This window comes from Phascolarctos cinereus, unplaced genomic scaffold, assembly GCF_003287225.1.
Source record: "Phascolarctos cinereus isolate Bilbo 61053 unplaced genomic scaffold, phaCin_HiC Scaffold_1;HRSCAF=81, whole genome shotgun sequence".
NCBI lineage: Eukaryota > Metazoa > Chordata > Mammalia > Diprotodontia > Phascolarctidae > Phascolarctos > Phascolarctos cinereus.
Window position 1 is genome coordinate 144,799,187 of NW_027555514.1, and position 16,489 is coordinate 144,815,675.

The 16,489-nt window shown below is 35.3% G+C and overlaps 1 protein-coding gene across 2 annotated transcripts in view; it reads left to right on the plus strand.

Moving 5' to 3' along the window:
• Window positions 1-16,489, plus strand: part of RELN (reelin) — a 548,072-nt gene that overhangs the window by 93,766 nt on the left and 437,817 nt on the right. For both annotated transcript variants that reach the window (XM_020984542.2, XM_020984544.2), the window contains exon 2: window positions 7,763-7,873. In XM_020984542.2, coding sequence (XP_020840201.1) covers window positions 7,763-7,873 — 111 coding nt within the window. The remainder of the gene's footprint in view (window positions 1-7,762; window positions 7,874-16,489) is intronic.

Consider the following 16,489-nt stretch of genomic DNA (forward strand, 5'->3'; position numbering starts at 1 on the left):
AAATATTTTACTTACTTTAACCAATAAGTGTGTCTCTTGGTACAGCTAGTTTTGTGTGCCCCTTGATACAAACAAAATTTCTATTTCTTTTGTAAATTGGTTTGCTTGCTGGGTCAAATATTATGGTTGCCGCATTAATTATGTTTTCAATGCATTTTCTATACTTGAGTATATGAAATCTTCATGGGCATTCAGAAAGACAGACTTTGAATTAGTTGATGTTCACTTGTTTTGTCACTGAATTAATTAGCCATATATTCATAACGTAAAGTAAACCTGTCTCAGTGATAAGGTATGATTATTTCTGAATGATGAGGATATACCCCAGTCTAACTTAGGGGGATTGGCAATAGGTTGTAAAGTAAGAATGGTTATAAAATTGTGGAAGTTAAAGGAAGGTCTAGAGGTCATGCCAGATATCATGGGATCAAAGCAAGTCATAATTGGATTGACAAGTAAGCTTGAGGATCAGAGCAAACTGTGGATTAGAAGCTAAGTAGATAGACAAGGAATCAAAGCATATACATACTAGAACAGAGGGCAAATATCAGGAGATATTCAGCCAGAAACTATAAGAACTGTGGGAATTAAAAGTATTGAGAGATTATAAATAGTAAGGGAAAAGAAGAAGAGGAAGTAGAGAGGAGTCAAAGGGACAGGGTCAAACAGGCAGGAGAACAGATACCAGGCCCCTTAATAAGTGCTGCAAACTTTTATTTCAATTAAATATTTTAGATATGCTTTCTGTTTAGACCAGTAGACAGTTTCTAAGTGTGACTTAGCTTGTTGCCTACAGATAGAATCATTTGAATGGAATGAGGATAAGAAGAAAGAGAAGGCCCAAAAGAGGAAAAGCTTGATATAGACTAGGAATTTAAAATGTTGTGACTTTCATGCTATGAGTAGACATGGAGTGGTAGACTAGGACTGAGGGCTCTATCCATGAAAAAATATGTATGCTTAAGACATTGGGAATCTACAATTGCATTGAATATTTTTCTTTGCTAAATATGGACCCATTAGATGCTCATGTAAAAGGAAGTTGGTGATCAGAAAGATCTATCGTAAATTCAGTTTGGCCCTTAGCAATATTCATTCTTTCCCCACAAGAGACTAAGTTCACAGCTGGATTTTTTTTCTGTTTATTCATAGCAGCATCTTTTTAATGGTTGGTAGTTCATCATTTTTTTTTAGATTATTGTGTGTTTATTTATTTTTAGTTTTTTAACATTTACTTCCATAAGATTTTGCGTTCCAGGTTTTCTCTCCATCTTGTCCCTTCCCCCACACCAAGATGTCATATATTCTGAGTACCCCATTCCCCTAATCCTTCTATCTCCCCCACCTTCTCTTATCCCCTTCCCCTTCTATTATCCTGTAAGGCAGGATAGATATCCATACCCCATTGGCAGTATATCTTATTTTCTAGTTACATGTGAAAATAATTTTTAACATTTGTTTTTAAAACTTTGGATTCCACATTTTCTCCCTTCTTCCCTCCCCACCCACTCTATTGCAAAGGCAAGCAACTTGATTACAGGTTATACATGTGTAGTCATACAAAACACTTCCATAGTAGTCATGTTGTGAAAAACTAACTATATTTCCTTTCATCCTATCCCACCCTCATTTATTCTAGTCTCTCTTTTGACCCTGTCCCTCCTCATATGTGTTTGCTTCTGATTACCCCCTCCCCGAATCTGCCTTCTCCTCTATCATCCCCCCCACTTTCTCATCTCCTTCCCCCCTATTTTCCGGTAGGGTAAGATAGATTTGCATACCCAATTGAGTGTGTGTAGCATTCTCTCCTTAAGCCAAATCCAATGAGAATAAGATTCACTCATTCCCTCTCACCTTCCTCCACTTCCCCTCCACTATAAAAGCCTTTTCTTGTCTGTTTCTTGTGAGATAGTTTATTCCATTCTACCTTTCCCTTTCTTTCTCCCAGTATAATCCTCTCTCACCCCTTAATTTTACTCTGCAGATATCACCCATTCATCTTCAACTCACCCTGTGACATCTATCTATCTATCTATCTATCTATCTATCTATCTATCTATCTATCTATCTATCTATCATCTATCTATCTATCATCTATCTATCTATCAATATAATTTTTTCCCTCCAACTACCCTAATACTTACAGAGGTCTCATGAGTTACAAATATCATCTTTCCATGTAGGAATGTAAACAGTTCAATCTTAATAAGTCTCTTATGATTTCTCTTTCCTGTTTACTTCTTCATGCTTCTCCTGAGTCTTGTATTTGAGAGTCAAATTTTCTATTCAGTTCTGATCTTTTCATCAAGAATGCTTGAAAGTCCTCTATTTCACTGAATGTCCATTTCTCCCCCTGAAGGAGTATAATCCCTGAAGGATTATATTCAGTGTTGCTGGGTAGGTGATTTTTGGCTGTAATATCTCCTTTGATGTCTGGAATATTATATTCCAAGCCCTCTAATCCCTTAATGTAGAAGCTGCTGAATCTTGTGGTATCCTGATCGTGTTTCTAATAACATTTGAATTGTTTCTTTCTGGCTGCTTGGAATATTTTCTCCTTGACCTGGGAACAATTTGGCTACAATATTCCTGGGAGTTTTCCTTTGGGGATCTCTTCCAGGAGGTGATCAGTGAATTCTTTCAATTTCTATTTTACCCCCTGATTCTAGGATATCAGGGCAGTTTTCCTTGATAATTTCTTGAAAGATGATGTCTAGGCTCTTTTTTTGATCATGGCTTTCAGGTAGTCCAATAATTTTAAAATTATCTCTCCTGGATCTATTTTCCAGGTCAGTTGTTTTTCCAATGAGATATTTCACAGTCTTCTATTTTTTTTTTCTTTTGGTTTTATTTTACAATGTCTTGATTTCTCATAAAGTCACTAGCTTCCATTTGCTCCACTCTAACTTTTAAGGACGTATTTTCTTCACTGAGCTTTTGGACTTCCTTTTCCATCTGGCTAATTCTGCTTTTTTAATGCATTTTTCTCCTCATTGGCTTTTTGAACCTCTTTTGACATTTGGGTTAGGCTATATTTAAGGTGTTATTTTCTTCAATATTTTTTTGGGTCTCCTTTAGCAAGCTGTTGACTTGTTTTTCATGATTTTCTTGCATCACTGTCATTTCTCTTCCCAGTTTTTCCTCTACTTCTCAAAATTCTTTTTGAGCTCTTCCATGGCCTGGGACTGATTCATATTTTTCTTGGAGGCTTTGGATGTAGGAGCTTTGACTTTGTTGTCTTCTTCTGGTTGTATGTTTTGATCTTTTTTGTCACCAAAGGGAGATTCCATGGTCTGACTTTTTTTTTACATAGTTTGTTTATGTTCCCAGCCAATTCCTTGAGTTTTAAACTCTTTGTTAAGGTAGACATCTTCTTCCAGTGTGGAGACTGTATTGTCCTAAGCTTTGTGCAGCTGTTATCAGAGATACTTCTAGGGATCTATAAATTTTCAGTTCTTCCAGGATGGTATGATCAAGGGCGAGGTGTTTATTCCTTTCCTGGCCTGTGTTCTGGTCTATGAGTGACTGTAAGCACTCTTTTCTGCTTTGGAACTGTGAGGAGGATTCTCACTACACCGCCACCTCAAGCTCCACCATACCAGCACTCCTCCTCACCCCAGGACTGCCATCCAGAACTGTGACCCAGATCCAAGCACAGGCAAAGCAAAAGAATCCTGCCTCAGCATGAGCATAGAGATCCCTCCAGTTTCCCTCTGATTAGCCACTGGATTCCCCCTCTGTCTGTGGGCAGGAAGCTCTGGAAGCAGCTGCTGCCCCAGGGGCTGTGCCTGGACTGGTTTGGAACTGAACTTCTTTCTCACCATGGTCACAGACTTTTCCTACTGATCTTCTAAGTTGTCTTTGGCATTTGTGGGTTGAGAAATCTGGAAACTGTCACAGCTGCCCGTGATTCAGTCCTCTGAAGTCTGCTCTAGATTTGCTGAAGCTTGGTCCTTGCCTGTGCGCCCATACTAAACTGCGTTCCTCTCCCAGCTTAGTGCAATAGACCTTTCCAATCAACCATCCAGGTTGTCTTGGGCTGGAAATTTCTTTCACTCTGTCTTTTTGTGGATTCTACTGCTCTAGAATTTGTTTAGAGCCATTTTTTATAGGTATTTGGAAGGCTTGGGGGAGACATCAAACAAGTCACTGCTTTCACCCCACCACTTTGGCTCTGCCTCCACAGCTGGATTTTTGTACTGTATATATTGAAGAAAGAACAAAGTGTAAATGTCCCTCAGAACAATAAATTAAAATAGTGGTAGATAAATTAACATGATGCCATTTCATTCAACATCCTTTATGATATTTTATTAAATACTTTTCCTTAGTAAAAAATTTTAGTATTTCTAATTGGAACAACATAATAGATCTTCAGCCATTTAGCATAACACAAAAGGACTTTTGAAATTGCTACAGATTCAACAAATACTTACTAGGTGCCTCCTCTGTGCAAGGCATTGTGTTGGATGATAGGGATATAAAAATTTTACATATCGTCATTCACCTTGAGAAGGTGACGATCTAATAAGGGTATAAAACAGGTGAATAAATGGGTAATCCAATCATGACAAAGTAGAGATCTAGGTAAAATTTATGAGAAAATCTCAAAAGGCAAAAATGACCAACTTAAGTGTTGGGACAGTGGAAATAAATCAAGCAAATCTTCCTGGAAGAGTTGGTACCAGAGTTGGGCTTTAGGATGTTGAAGGAGTGTCCTAGACAGATCCATGGAGGTGGATCAGTGTTCAAAAACACTGGAGAACAAGTAGTAATTAATCCACTTTTGGATGACTGTGTGAAAATCAGTAGTGTGAAATAAGGCTAGAAAGTTAGATTGGAGCCAGCTACTGGAAAGATTTAAATGTTAGGCTAAGGAATGGGTATTTTATCCTAGAAGCAGTTTGGAAGCATTGAAAGCTTTTGAGTAAGGGAGTGACATAGTCAGAAGTGTGCCTTAATATGACAATTCTAAGCATATCTGTAAAAGATTAGTTAGGGGAAAGACTGGAAGCAGACAAGTTATTACCATTGTCTGGATGATTATTTGAATTAGGCTGGTAGCAGTGTGAGTTGTTAACATAAGATAGATGTGAGATGTATTGTATCAAACAAATTTGACAGTCGATTAACTATGGAGAGTAAAGGAGAGAGAAAGGAAAGAAAACTTAGAGAAGACTAAGATTAAAAAGTTGAGTGACAGGAAGAAAGGTGATGCTATTAACAGAAATAGGGAAAATGGGTGGGAGTAGGAGAAAGTTTAAGGGAGAAAATAATGTGGTCGGGTTTGGATGGGTTAAGTTTGAGATTCTCAGGAGAGAGGGGCACCCAGGTGGAGAGGTTTAGTAGGAAGTTAGAAATATTCAGGACTGGAGTTAAGTGGAGAGAGTGGGGATAATGATATAGTAGAAAGAGCACTGGACTCAAAGTTAGAAAGACATGGCTTTTAATTTTAACTTTTAGTTAAACACATTATAATTGCTAGTTGTATGGCCATGAGTAAGGCACTATACCTCTCTAAGTCTCAGTTTCTTTATTTGTAAAATGGCTATAACAATACTTGTAGTATCTAATTCAGGATTATTGTATCAAATTATATATTGGTAATGGCAGTATGGAACTGGTAATGGAAGCTGTCCATCATTTCAGTCAAGTATGCTACCTGGACACTTGAGCCTTTTGAGGATAAGATGCCTCCTCAAGTGACTAAGAACTCATGGGCCTTTGAGATGACAAAGCTTCCCTTTATTGGCTTTATTCTCTTTATTGATTAGGACCTTCAGTGGATCTTCAAAAAAGGAGTGACTTCATGAGTTTGGTTTTAGACATGTTGAATTTGAGATGCTCAAATTCATTCAAGTATAAATGTTCAGTAGGCTCCTGGTAATGCTAAGACTGGATCCCAGGTGATAGATAAGGGTAGATTTGGAAATCATCTGCATAGAGACAATGATTGAACTCAAGGGAGCTGATGAAATCTCCAATAAAGATTATATAAAGAAAGAAAATTTAAAGCTTAGGGAAGGATTCAGGTGTATGACCATGCATAGTTATAACTGGATCACAGGTTTTGAATTCAAAGTGACCTTATAGGTGATCTCTCTTTTTATAAATGAGGCTCAGATACATTAAGTGGCATGTCCAAAGTTACACAGGTAGTAAATGGAAACACCAGGATTCAAACCCAGATAGACAGGCTCCAAATCCATGACTCTTTCTGTTGAACCACACTGCTTCTTAGGGGGTGGAACATGGATGATGATTCTAGAAAGGCAACTGAGAAGGATTGATCAGACAGATGTGAAAAGAATCATGACAGAACAATATCTTCAAAAGCAAGGGAGGAAAGAATATCCAGAAATGAAGAAGGAGGAGTTGACTATCAACTGCTACAGAGAGGTCAGAATAGCTCACATTTATGTGGCACCTTATTGTTATAAAGTGCTTTCCTCACAATATCCATAGGAAGCAAGGTTCTGCCAATGTCATTATTCCCATTTTACTAATGAGTAAATTGAGGCTTAGAGGAATGAATCAACTTAGGATCGTAAAGCTAATGAATGGTGGAATTAGAACACAAACTCATAGCTCTGGCTATGTCCAGTGCTCCTTCCAATGTATATGCTTCCATTTTTACCCCTTGAGTTGAATATACCATGTCATATTAGGCTATTTGCATCCTATGTTTGTCTGGATGTGTAACAATATGGATATTTCTGGCTGTTCTGATAGACCCACGGGGTATCCTGGAGTTTAATTTATAAAGTCTCATCCAAGCTGCCAGTATGACTGTTGCCTTCATCCATGCATTTTTTTTGTTGTTGTTGCCAAAAATAATGACAATCTCTCATTGTATACTGCTGCATCAACATTAGAACCTTTTATTTATTTTATGAACCATGGCATCTTTCACCTTTCATCATGAGGTGGGAAATTTAAAGCCTAATAGAATAGAAAACATTGTAATTTCATAGAGGAAGTCCTTTGTAGTTACTTTCTGCAGTAGCAAGTAAAAAGGACATTACAGGTAGCAAAACATGAATAGTTAAGGAATAAATTTAATTAGCTCCATTTCCTGACTACAGTATTGCAAATTCTTGGTTACAGAACTATAGTGAGGCACATACTACGGGCAATATATGTCAGAAATCATTTAAGGACATTATAAGCAATGAGTTGGTCTTCCTTTCTTTGGCCACAAGAGGAAAAGGCCTCACTATTCTCATCCAAATTAGTCTGCTTTTTGTTGAAAAGTGTCAAAAAACAACACTACAAAATGTAGACTCATATAAAAAAACGCAGAGCATATTGCTATCTTTCCTTGTGCCAGTGAAGGATTGTTTCTCACAGCTTAGAATGCTTTTTTTCTTAAAAGTGTACTCATTACAATGCCAGATCTCCAGCAATACTTTTGAAATTGTGGCTCAGAGGGGGAAATTTTTTCGCTTGAATACTATATTGTTTTCAGCTGATTTTTCACATAGATATTGAATTGTATATGAATGGAGAAAGGCCAAACTGGTATGTAAACATGAAACAAAACTCCATAAACTTTGAAGCTGAGCCTTTTTTAAAGGGTCTCTTGACCTAATATATTCTCTCATCTCCATTAGGGCAACAGTGCTATCACTAATGGACATAGTAAAGAATGATTATTGAACAAGTAGTAAATGTTACGTTGAAAGATACTTAGCATTTTATAATAGGCGTATAATTAAATGTTTTGATGATTGGTGTTTATTGATTTTTGTTTTTATTTCAGTGACTATTTCTACAAGTACCTTCTTTGATGGCTTACTGGTTACAGGACTCTATACATCTACTAGTGTCCAAGCTTCACAAAGCATTGGAGGTGCTAATGCTTTTGGATTTGGTAAGTCTAATGTGATCTGAGAAACCTGCCAATATGTATGTTTTCTCGAGTTGGTTATCATTGCTTTAAAAATCTATTTAAGGACTATTCCACATTCTTCTCCATTTAGTATTATAATCTGACTTATTTTTTTTTATTTTAAGAGGCACAGAAAGAGTATAGGGGGTGGGGGGTTAGGATAGGAGAATGAAAGCAATTGTTGTAAGCATGTAATGCCCGGCATGACATCTTATCTAATAATATCTGTTCAATGGAGCTATCATACTTTGTTCTAGGACCTGCATGCAGATATTTCATATTCTATTAATTAGATTGCTGAAATTCATCTTGATTTTCATGCATCAGTCAGGAACCAATCTTATAAACATTTAAAAATATCAAATACTTGATATGTGAAAACTGGCCCTTTAAATTTCACCTGGACGAATAGGTAAAGTCCATTAAACAACTGGGTGATCACTTAACCAACCTGTGCAAAATGGGCCCCTGATTCTGGCATGGCAGAATTTCTTTTTGAAAAGCACACCTTGGAGACAGTGAAAACAAGAGCTAAGCCATAGCTGGCTTCCCCACTTCCACACCTGGGAACTATGGGTGTAACGCCTACTGTCTTTTGGTGTATGCATATTTTGGTTATCTGACTTTTTCATAATCTGTACCAAAAAACTATCCCATTTACATCCCAGTGAAGTGACTTGGTATTGACTGGGAGGGGGGGAGGTGCAAAATAGTCATTTTGCAAAATTCAGTAAATTATTTCATTCACTTGATATTTTTATAGATTTAACTTCATATTGAAAATATAACTAAAAAGTCATTAATTTTAAATCATAGGGAAAGCTAATCTAAGTGAAGTTACAAAGCCATCACATTAGACTAGTAAGCAGTCACTAATTACAAAGGCAGCAAGATGCAAAAATCTCTTCATTCCGTATTCTATATTAAGTATTCCAAACCCAATATATTTTAATATACAGTAGAAAGAACAAAAGTAAATTAATATCTCCATAAAATATTAATACATTTTCCATGGTGAGGAAAATGGGGTTGCTTTATTATATAGCTTGTGATCATTTACATTTAGGTAGTACATTAATAGGCCTTATAATTTCATACTTTAGAAGCAGTTAGGTAGAGCAGTTGATAGACTCATCTTCCTGAGTTTAAATCTGGCATTAGACATTGACTATGTGATCCTGGGCAAATCACTTAACCCTGTTTGCCTCAGTTTCCTCATCTGTAAAATGAGCTGGAGAAGGAAATGATAAACAACTCCAGTAACTTTGCCAAGAAAACCCCAAACGGGCTCCCAAAGAGTTGGACGTGACTGAAAATGACTGAATAACAACAAAGTAGTACAGTGCAGAGTGCTGGACTTGGAGTTAGGAAGACGTGAATTCAAATCCAGTCTCACACATTTACTAGTTGTGTGACCCTGGGCGAGTCCTTTACTGGTTGCCTGCCTCCATTTCTATATCTGTAAAAGGGTGATAATAATAGTACCCACCTAAGGTGGTTGCGAGGATAAAATGATATAATATTTGTAAAGCACTTTACAAACCTTAAAGTGGTATTAAGGAATCTATGATCTAATTATAGATGATATACTTGTCTTTTCATCCTGTACGATTCTTGTCCATGTTTCCTCATAAACCCATCAGAGGGGAATCTACTCGATATGCTTTCTTTTAGAGCATTTTCAAGGTTGCTAGTGAATCATTTGGGTTATGTATCCATCTGACCTTTTGTGTCATGATTCACCTTTCTCTTTTTTTTAGTTTCATATTTCCTTGATATTAGTGACCCATTTATATGCCTTATGTCATTATTGTTGTTTTTCTATGTGTTAATTGTTGGCAGAATTGCCTTTTAGAAAAAAGAATCAAGTTTTATCAATGTGATTTTTATGTGGTGAAGCTTTTTGTTTGGATTCACGTTGTTACTGCCAGGCAACATGGCAAAATGGGATGGCAAGGGCAAGGATGTTAAGATTCAGGAACCCATTGGAGCAGGCAAGAGTTAAAACCAGTTTCAGTGAGCTTAAGTCAGGTTTTTCACAAATGTCAAGGGCAAAGATATTTTCAAAAGCCAAGCAGAATGACAAACCCAGGAGAACATAAATACTAAAGGAATAAACAAGTGAATGGTCAACAGTTAAGGCAAATAGTCAAGAATCAGGAGACCTGAAGAATCTGAACATGAAGGGCATGACAAGTAAGGTAAAGTAAGCGAGGAGTCAGAAATTAAAACCATCTGAATAACTGAGGAAACTCTAACTTATTAATGGGCTTATTTTATATGTTTTCTGTAAAGGGAAAAAAACAATTCCTAAGTGAAATTAACATGGTACTTGCCTCAGTGCTGAGAAGCTAAAGATTTTTAAAAAGTTTTGGTATTTACCTGTCCATCTATTGAATCTGAAATGAATAACAACTCATATTTGCATAGTTTTACAGTTTGCAAAGTTATTTGCTCATAACAATCATGAAAGTTATTTACTACATATATTATTTTTCTCATTTCCCCCCAAATACCTCATTGGATATTTGCTTACTTTTGTTCATACATACATTGTAAAGAATCTTGGTTTGTCATAAAAGGATGGCATTAGTTTTATTTGTGTAATAGTAGCCTAAGAATAATCACACTTCTTAATTTGAGGCTCAGAGACCTTAAGTGATTTGCCCATGACCACATAGTAAATGTCATAGACAGGACTGGAATATGAATATGGATAGTTCAGTGCTCTTTCTCCCATAGGAGGCTACTCCTGGTAAAGAAAAAGAAACATTAAGGATTATTCAAAACCAACTATGTTTCTGGATCAACATTTTTGTAGAGTACTGATAGTTATATGAATGACAAATTATCTCTGACTTCAGCTTAAAAACCCCCACAAAGAATAAATCCATTAATTAAAATCATTTCAATCAAGCAAACATTAAGAACCTACTATGTGCAGAGCATTGTGATGACATTGTAGTTAGTTTCAGGTAGTCCTTGATAGTGCTTTAGTACTGGCATGGCCCATCTGGGCATCCCCTGCAACCTCTCCCTAACATTTAGTGGATGGATTTCTATTTATAACTTTGTACCTACACCTCTCCTAGGGATGACTTTTTGACAGACATAAAGATTCCTTTATGCCAAGGCCTAATAATATTCTAATACTGCTCTCCTATGCTTTTTACAAGTTAATATATACACGTGACAGAAAAAAGAACACAAAAGAAAAAGGTATAATGTGGCTGAATATTGTCAGAAAGACTTATTTCTTTTTTCTTAAAATATTTTGAAAATTATCAATATATTTTGTTTTCCATCACTTTAATTTTGAAATATAACTTTCCAATTACTAGACAGCCAGCCCCTGGAACAAAGATTAAAAAATAAAAAGAAGAAAAAACCACTTCCACAACACTAAGCGACACATTTACTGAGTCAGTCAGCAAATTCAGTGTCTTACCTTGATAGTCCTCTACCTCTACAAATAAGGAGAAAGGTTTATTTTCTCTTTTATAGAGGAACTAAGCTTGATCACTGGAATAACACACCATTCAGTTAAATTTTTTGCTTTCCATTTACATTTAAAGTCTTTTAAAATAAGAAGCCAAAGTGATATTTTCAATGTGAAATATTTGTATTACTTTTAGAGACAAATTATTTATTTGGGATCAACATTTAATTTAATCTTTATGATCAGCAGTCATCAGAGAGGATTTGTGTGGCTGAGGATGGGAAGAAAAAAGAGGGAGGTACAAAGAAAGAAAAGAGGAGGGGGCTGAAGAGGGACAGAATTTTTGCAAAATAAAGCATATCATCATCTTTAGAATATGTTTGTCGCAATCACCATAACATTGTATAAACTAGGTAATAGTTACTGCATCTTCATGATCTTAAGAGGTTATGGGTAATAAAGATTCTGTCAGGATCATGTGGCATGCCTTGCCTGTTGAAATGAAGATGCCTTGAATATTCAATTTACTGTGAGGCTTTGACTTTGCAATGGAGTGTTAAGCAAACAGAGGGCTCTTGGCATGTTTCCAACATGTCATGTTGGTAAATAGCATATGCTATATTTAATTAGCTCTGATAAATGAGGGCTAAGTAAAGCATTTAATTCCATCTGAATAGGTGATTTTATTTATGAAAGTTTTTGTATGGCCTCTCAATAGTCAGTCTCATTGTATTATTGCCTCAAAGTTGCAGAAACTGCACCATGGCCATAAACTATACAATATGAATAATCAAAATACGAATCGTGATTATCCTTCAGGTTTTATTTTATGAATGTAATTGTGCCAAAATAACACCAGCCTTTTATGAAAAACCAAGATTCTTTAAAATGCATGAATGGCCATGACCATACTCAATGGCCAGAATTAAATGAAAACAATAGATGTGCAAAGGATGACTAGAAGCCAGAAATATAGTGCTTAGAATACTTCATTTTACTTGTCAATGCAAATTTGAAAACATGAAGTCTTAGAGAGGTCTGATGTTTAATTATAGCTTGTCCATTTGTACATTGCAGCATCTACCCTTGCCTTTGAGTGGGAATTTAGTCATGAAGAATCTTCAAGTCTCATTGGAATAGCTGTTTAAATACAATATTGTATAAAACTATATGGATTTTTTTTTGAGGGAGAACTTTATAATGTGAATGAATATGTACTTTAGTTTGAAATATGTAGTACATATTTTAAGTTAAATGCATAATATATATCTCATGCTGAAGATATTATTTTTTTAATTCATAAATTCATAGGTCTAAAGGTTGAAGCAACTTCAGATACCACCTACTCCTCCCTCTCCATATTATAGATTTGGAAACTGAAGCTTGGAGAAGTTCTAGCCTCCCAAGCTGAAGGTGTCTAAGAGAGGATTTGAATCTGGGAGTGCTGACTCCAAGTCTTTAATGTCTCTAGAGGGGAAAATTTACTTTAACTGATGTCTGTGAACATGTTTCTTTACAAAAGTAATCATAAAAGTTTTGAGGAATACTTTTTCATTAAGTTAGCAGTAGTCATTAGTAGATAATAAATACAAATATCTGACGGGTCTTCCCAAACTAGAAAGGCTTTAAATATGAATCTTGCAATTGGCTGCCTTCATCTAGTTCATGTACCAGATTAGATCAAACTGGAAAGGCTTCCTACTAGCAAGTGACGTGCTGGGGCTAAATCTGAGGACATTCCTGAAAGTCATGGATTAAGGTAGGGCAAAGACAGTGTTGAAAGTCTGTCTCAGTGGAGCGAATCCCCATCATCAATGTAATCAAAGATCCTTTATGTATTGAAGTATAATAAATTAAAATTGTTCGGATTCAACTAGTATTTTCGTTATCCATGCTTGAATTTCACAGTGGGGGCTTGAGGTTCATTTAACAGTTTCCTCTGTTAACATGTGCACTCAAGGAACAATCGCTTTAATAGGCCAACAAATGATTAGTTTTTACATACAGAAGATTAAATTGAACTGTAATTCATGGATTTGCTAGTAGGATATTAGCCTGTGTTCAAGTTTAAGGTATAATATCTGAATATGGACATATACCTATTTATTTCAAATTTATGTATACATGCATATTTGTATTACATCAGATGCATGTTTGTATATATGTACATATATGGCTAAGATTTGGGCTAATATCTGTAAACAAAGGAAAGCTTTTAATAAATCCATTACTTAGTATCCTACTTATAATGCTGTGGTAGAATACTCATTTATTAGCTTAAAAAGGCCATGTGATTTGCAGAAAACATTCATTAGGTTAAAATATTGATTTTCTGGGTCTCTAATAAGAAATGTATCTATTAAATTCACATGTGAAATTCAAACAAATATCCTACTTCTTGACAGCAAATTATTATAATGAATTTAGGCAATATCACTTTGAACAAATCAATTTCATAAATAGTAAAAGTGTAGACTATTCACAAGTTAATGAAATTGCTAATGGATACTCACTTTTTAATACATCATTATTTCAATTGATACAAATGCAACATCTCCATACCTTGTTACATGGTTTCATGAGTATCTGTGGCCAAAATAAATTCAAAGAAAGTATAGCCTACATTTTAGTGATGTAGCTCATCTTGTCTTTGGAAGCCAGTGCATTGAGGGCCCATAATCGGACTCCTTTTAGATTGATGACACTGAGTTTTCAATCTACTGGCATAACCTTTGAGAACCCGGGGTCTCAAAAGGAAGCGGGACTTGCTGGAAAAAAATGTCTACTATTTACAGAACATTTGCCCGAAGTTGTTATTTTATTCTAAAGTGAATTATTCATTCAACAAATATCTATTATATATCTCTTCCGTGAAAAGCATGGTACTAATAGACACAACTTTGCCCTAAGGAGTTTATACTCTATTAGAGGAGAAAAAACGTGCACAAATAACTATAATATAAATAGAATTGAAGTGCCTGGGAGAATCAAACAAAGGACTATGAGATTTCATAGGATTTAGAGTTAAAATGGACCTTAGAGATAATCTAGCCCAACCCCATCATTTTATAAATGAGGATAGTGTGACACAGATTTGAACCTAGCTCCTTTAACTCTAGATTATTTCTCATTCCATACTCATGAGAGAGAAAGAGAGAGGAAGGGGAAGAGAGAGAGACAGACAGAGTGACAGACATGGCGAGAGAGAGGAAGGAGGAGGGAACAGACAGAGACAGACAGAAATTCATTCTAGTAAATTATGTTATTATTGACTTATGGGAAAACTTGTTTTTAAATATTTTTGAAGCATTTATTATCTCTCTTTTCTTACTCCCTTCTCCAAATAAGCAATAAAAAAGAAAACCATCAAAACAAATATGCATAGTCCAGCAAAACAAATTCCCACATTGGCCATGTCTAAAAACATAAGCCTCATTATTCACTTTAAGTTCATCTCCACTTTGTTGGGATGATGTAGGTATTGTACTTTATTTTTTGTCCTCTGGAATCATAATATACCATAACGTGGATCAGAGTTCTCAAGCATTTCAAAGTTGTTTTTCTTTATAAAGTTGTTGTCATCATGTAAATTGTTCTCCTCCTCACTTCACTTAATATCAGTTCATTGAGCTCTTTATAGAACTATTTATAACGTTGACACAGAATATAAAATCTCTTAAAGAGATCATAGAATTTTCAATTAAAAGTTTATGACATTGTAACAATGTGTGGAATATTGTGTTCATTACTAGAGTATATATATATATATATATATATATATGACACAGAATGATAATAATACAACCTAGTCATAAAATCTTAGATTTGGGAGGGGCTTCAGAGGTCATATGGGACCTCTGAGGGCATCCTGAACATAAATCTCTTCTAATATATTGCTGAAAATGTTCATCTGTCTTTCATTTGAACCCTTCTAGTAATGAGAAACTCATTGATTTCTGGAGGATGGTTAGTAGACCTCTGATTGTTATGAATTACTTAACAGTATTACCTCTCTGATTGTTAGGGATTTTTCAGTTATATTGATGTAAAATTTTGCCGCTTTGCAACTTTCATCTTTTGCTTCTAATTCTAACCCCTGAGGCAAATTGAATTAAACCTAATCTCCCTTGTACCTGATAGCCTTTCAAATACTTAAAGACAGTTATATTCCAAGCCTTCCTTTATCTAGACCCTGGATCCTTCAACCAGTTTTTGTATGACATGATATAAAGTCCCTTGAAGCCCTGCTAATCTTTTTCTGGATGTAGTAAAGTATCCTTGCTTAACTATGGTACCTAGAACTGCATTCAGCACTTAAGATGTAACATGACCAAAGCAGAGTACAGTCATGTTAAAAAAAAAAACCTCCCTGGTTCTTGAAACTGTACTTTTATAAGTACAGCCTAATTTTGTATCAGTTTTTAGTTTATTGACTCATATTTATCTGGCAATAGATTGATAGATTCAAATATTTTTCATACAAGTGGTTTTCTAATCTAGTTGAATGCCTCATGTAAGATACTAGTAAATATTAATTAATTAAGATAGACACTTAATAATAAATATTAATTAATGTTTGCTAGCCCATACTTGATTAATTGAATTTTAAAACCCAAATGGAGCACTTTATATTTTTTGGTGCAAATTTTTTCAGTAGGCTTGATGCATAGTTGATTTGAGTAGACAAACATATTACCAATAAAAATTATAATGAAGAAGAAAGGATAGCATGAGAGAGATGACCATAAAAGGTAGTTTGGTCATATATTGAAAGCAAGAGATGATTGGTAGGCAATTCATGTGCTTTCTTGGTATCTGCATGATGTGTCAAGAAATAGAAAGGCTTCTGGGATAACAGGTGGAAACGTTGTGGAGGATTTAAATGAGGACATAAGGTTGTGATGTATACTACTGAAAAGAATGACCACATTGATTAGATCACTGATCCAGCAGAATACAGAACTTCCATCATATTGACCTTAACCAATTATTATAACATCAAAATCATTCAAGTTCTTGATTCTATAATTTAAAAAGTTACCTATCTTTTCCATCTTAATATGCATTCCATCTATGTCTGCATTCAAGACACTGATAAAAATGTTGATCTGATTAGGTCCAAGAAGGTATTCCTAGCATACTGCTTGGAATCAGATTAA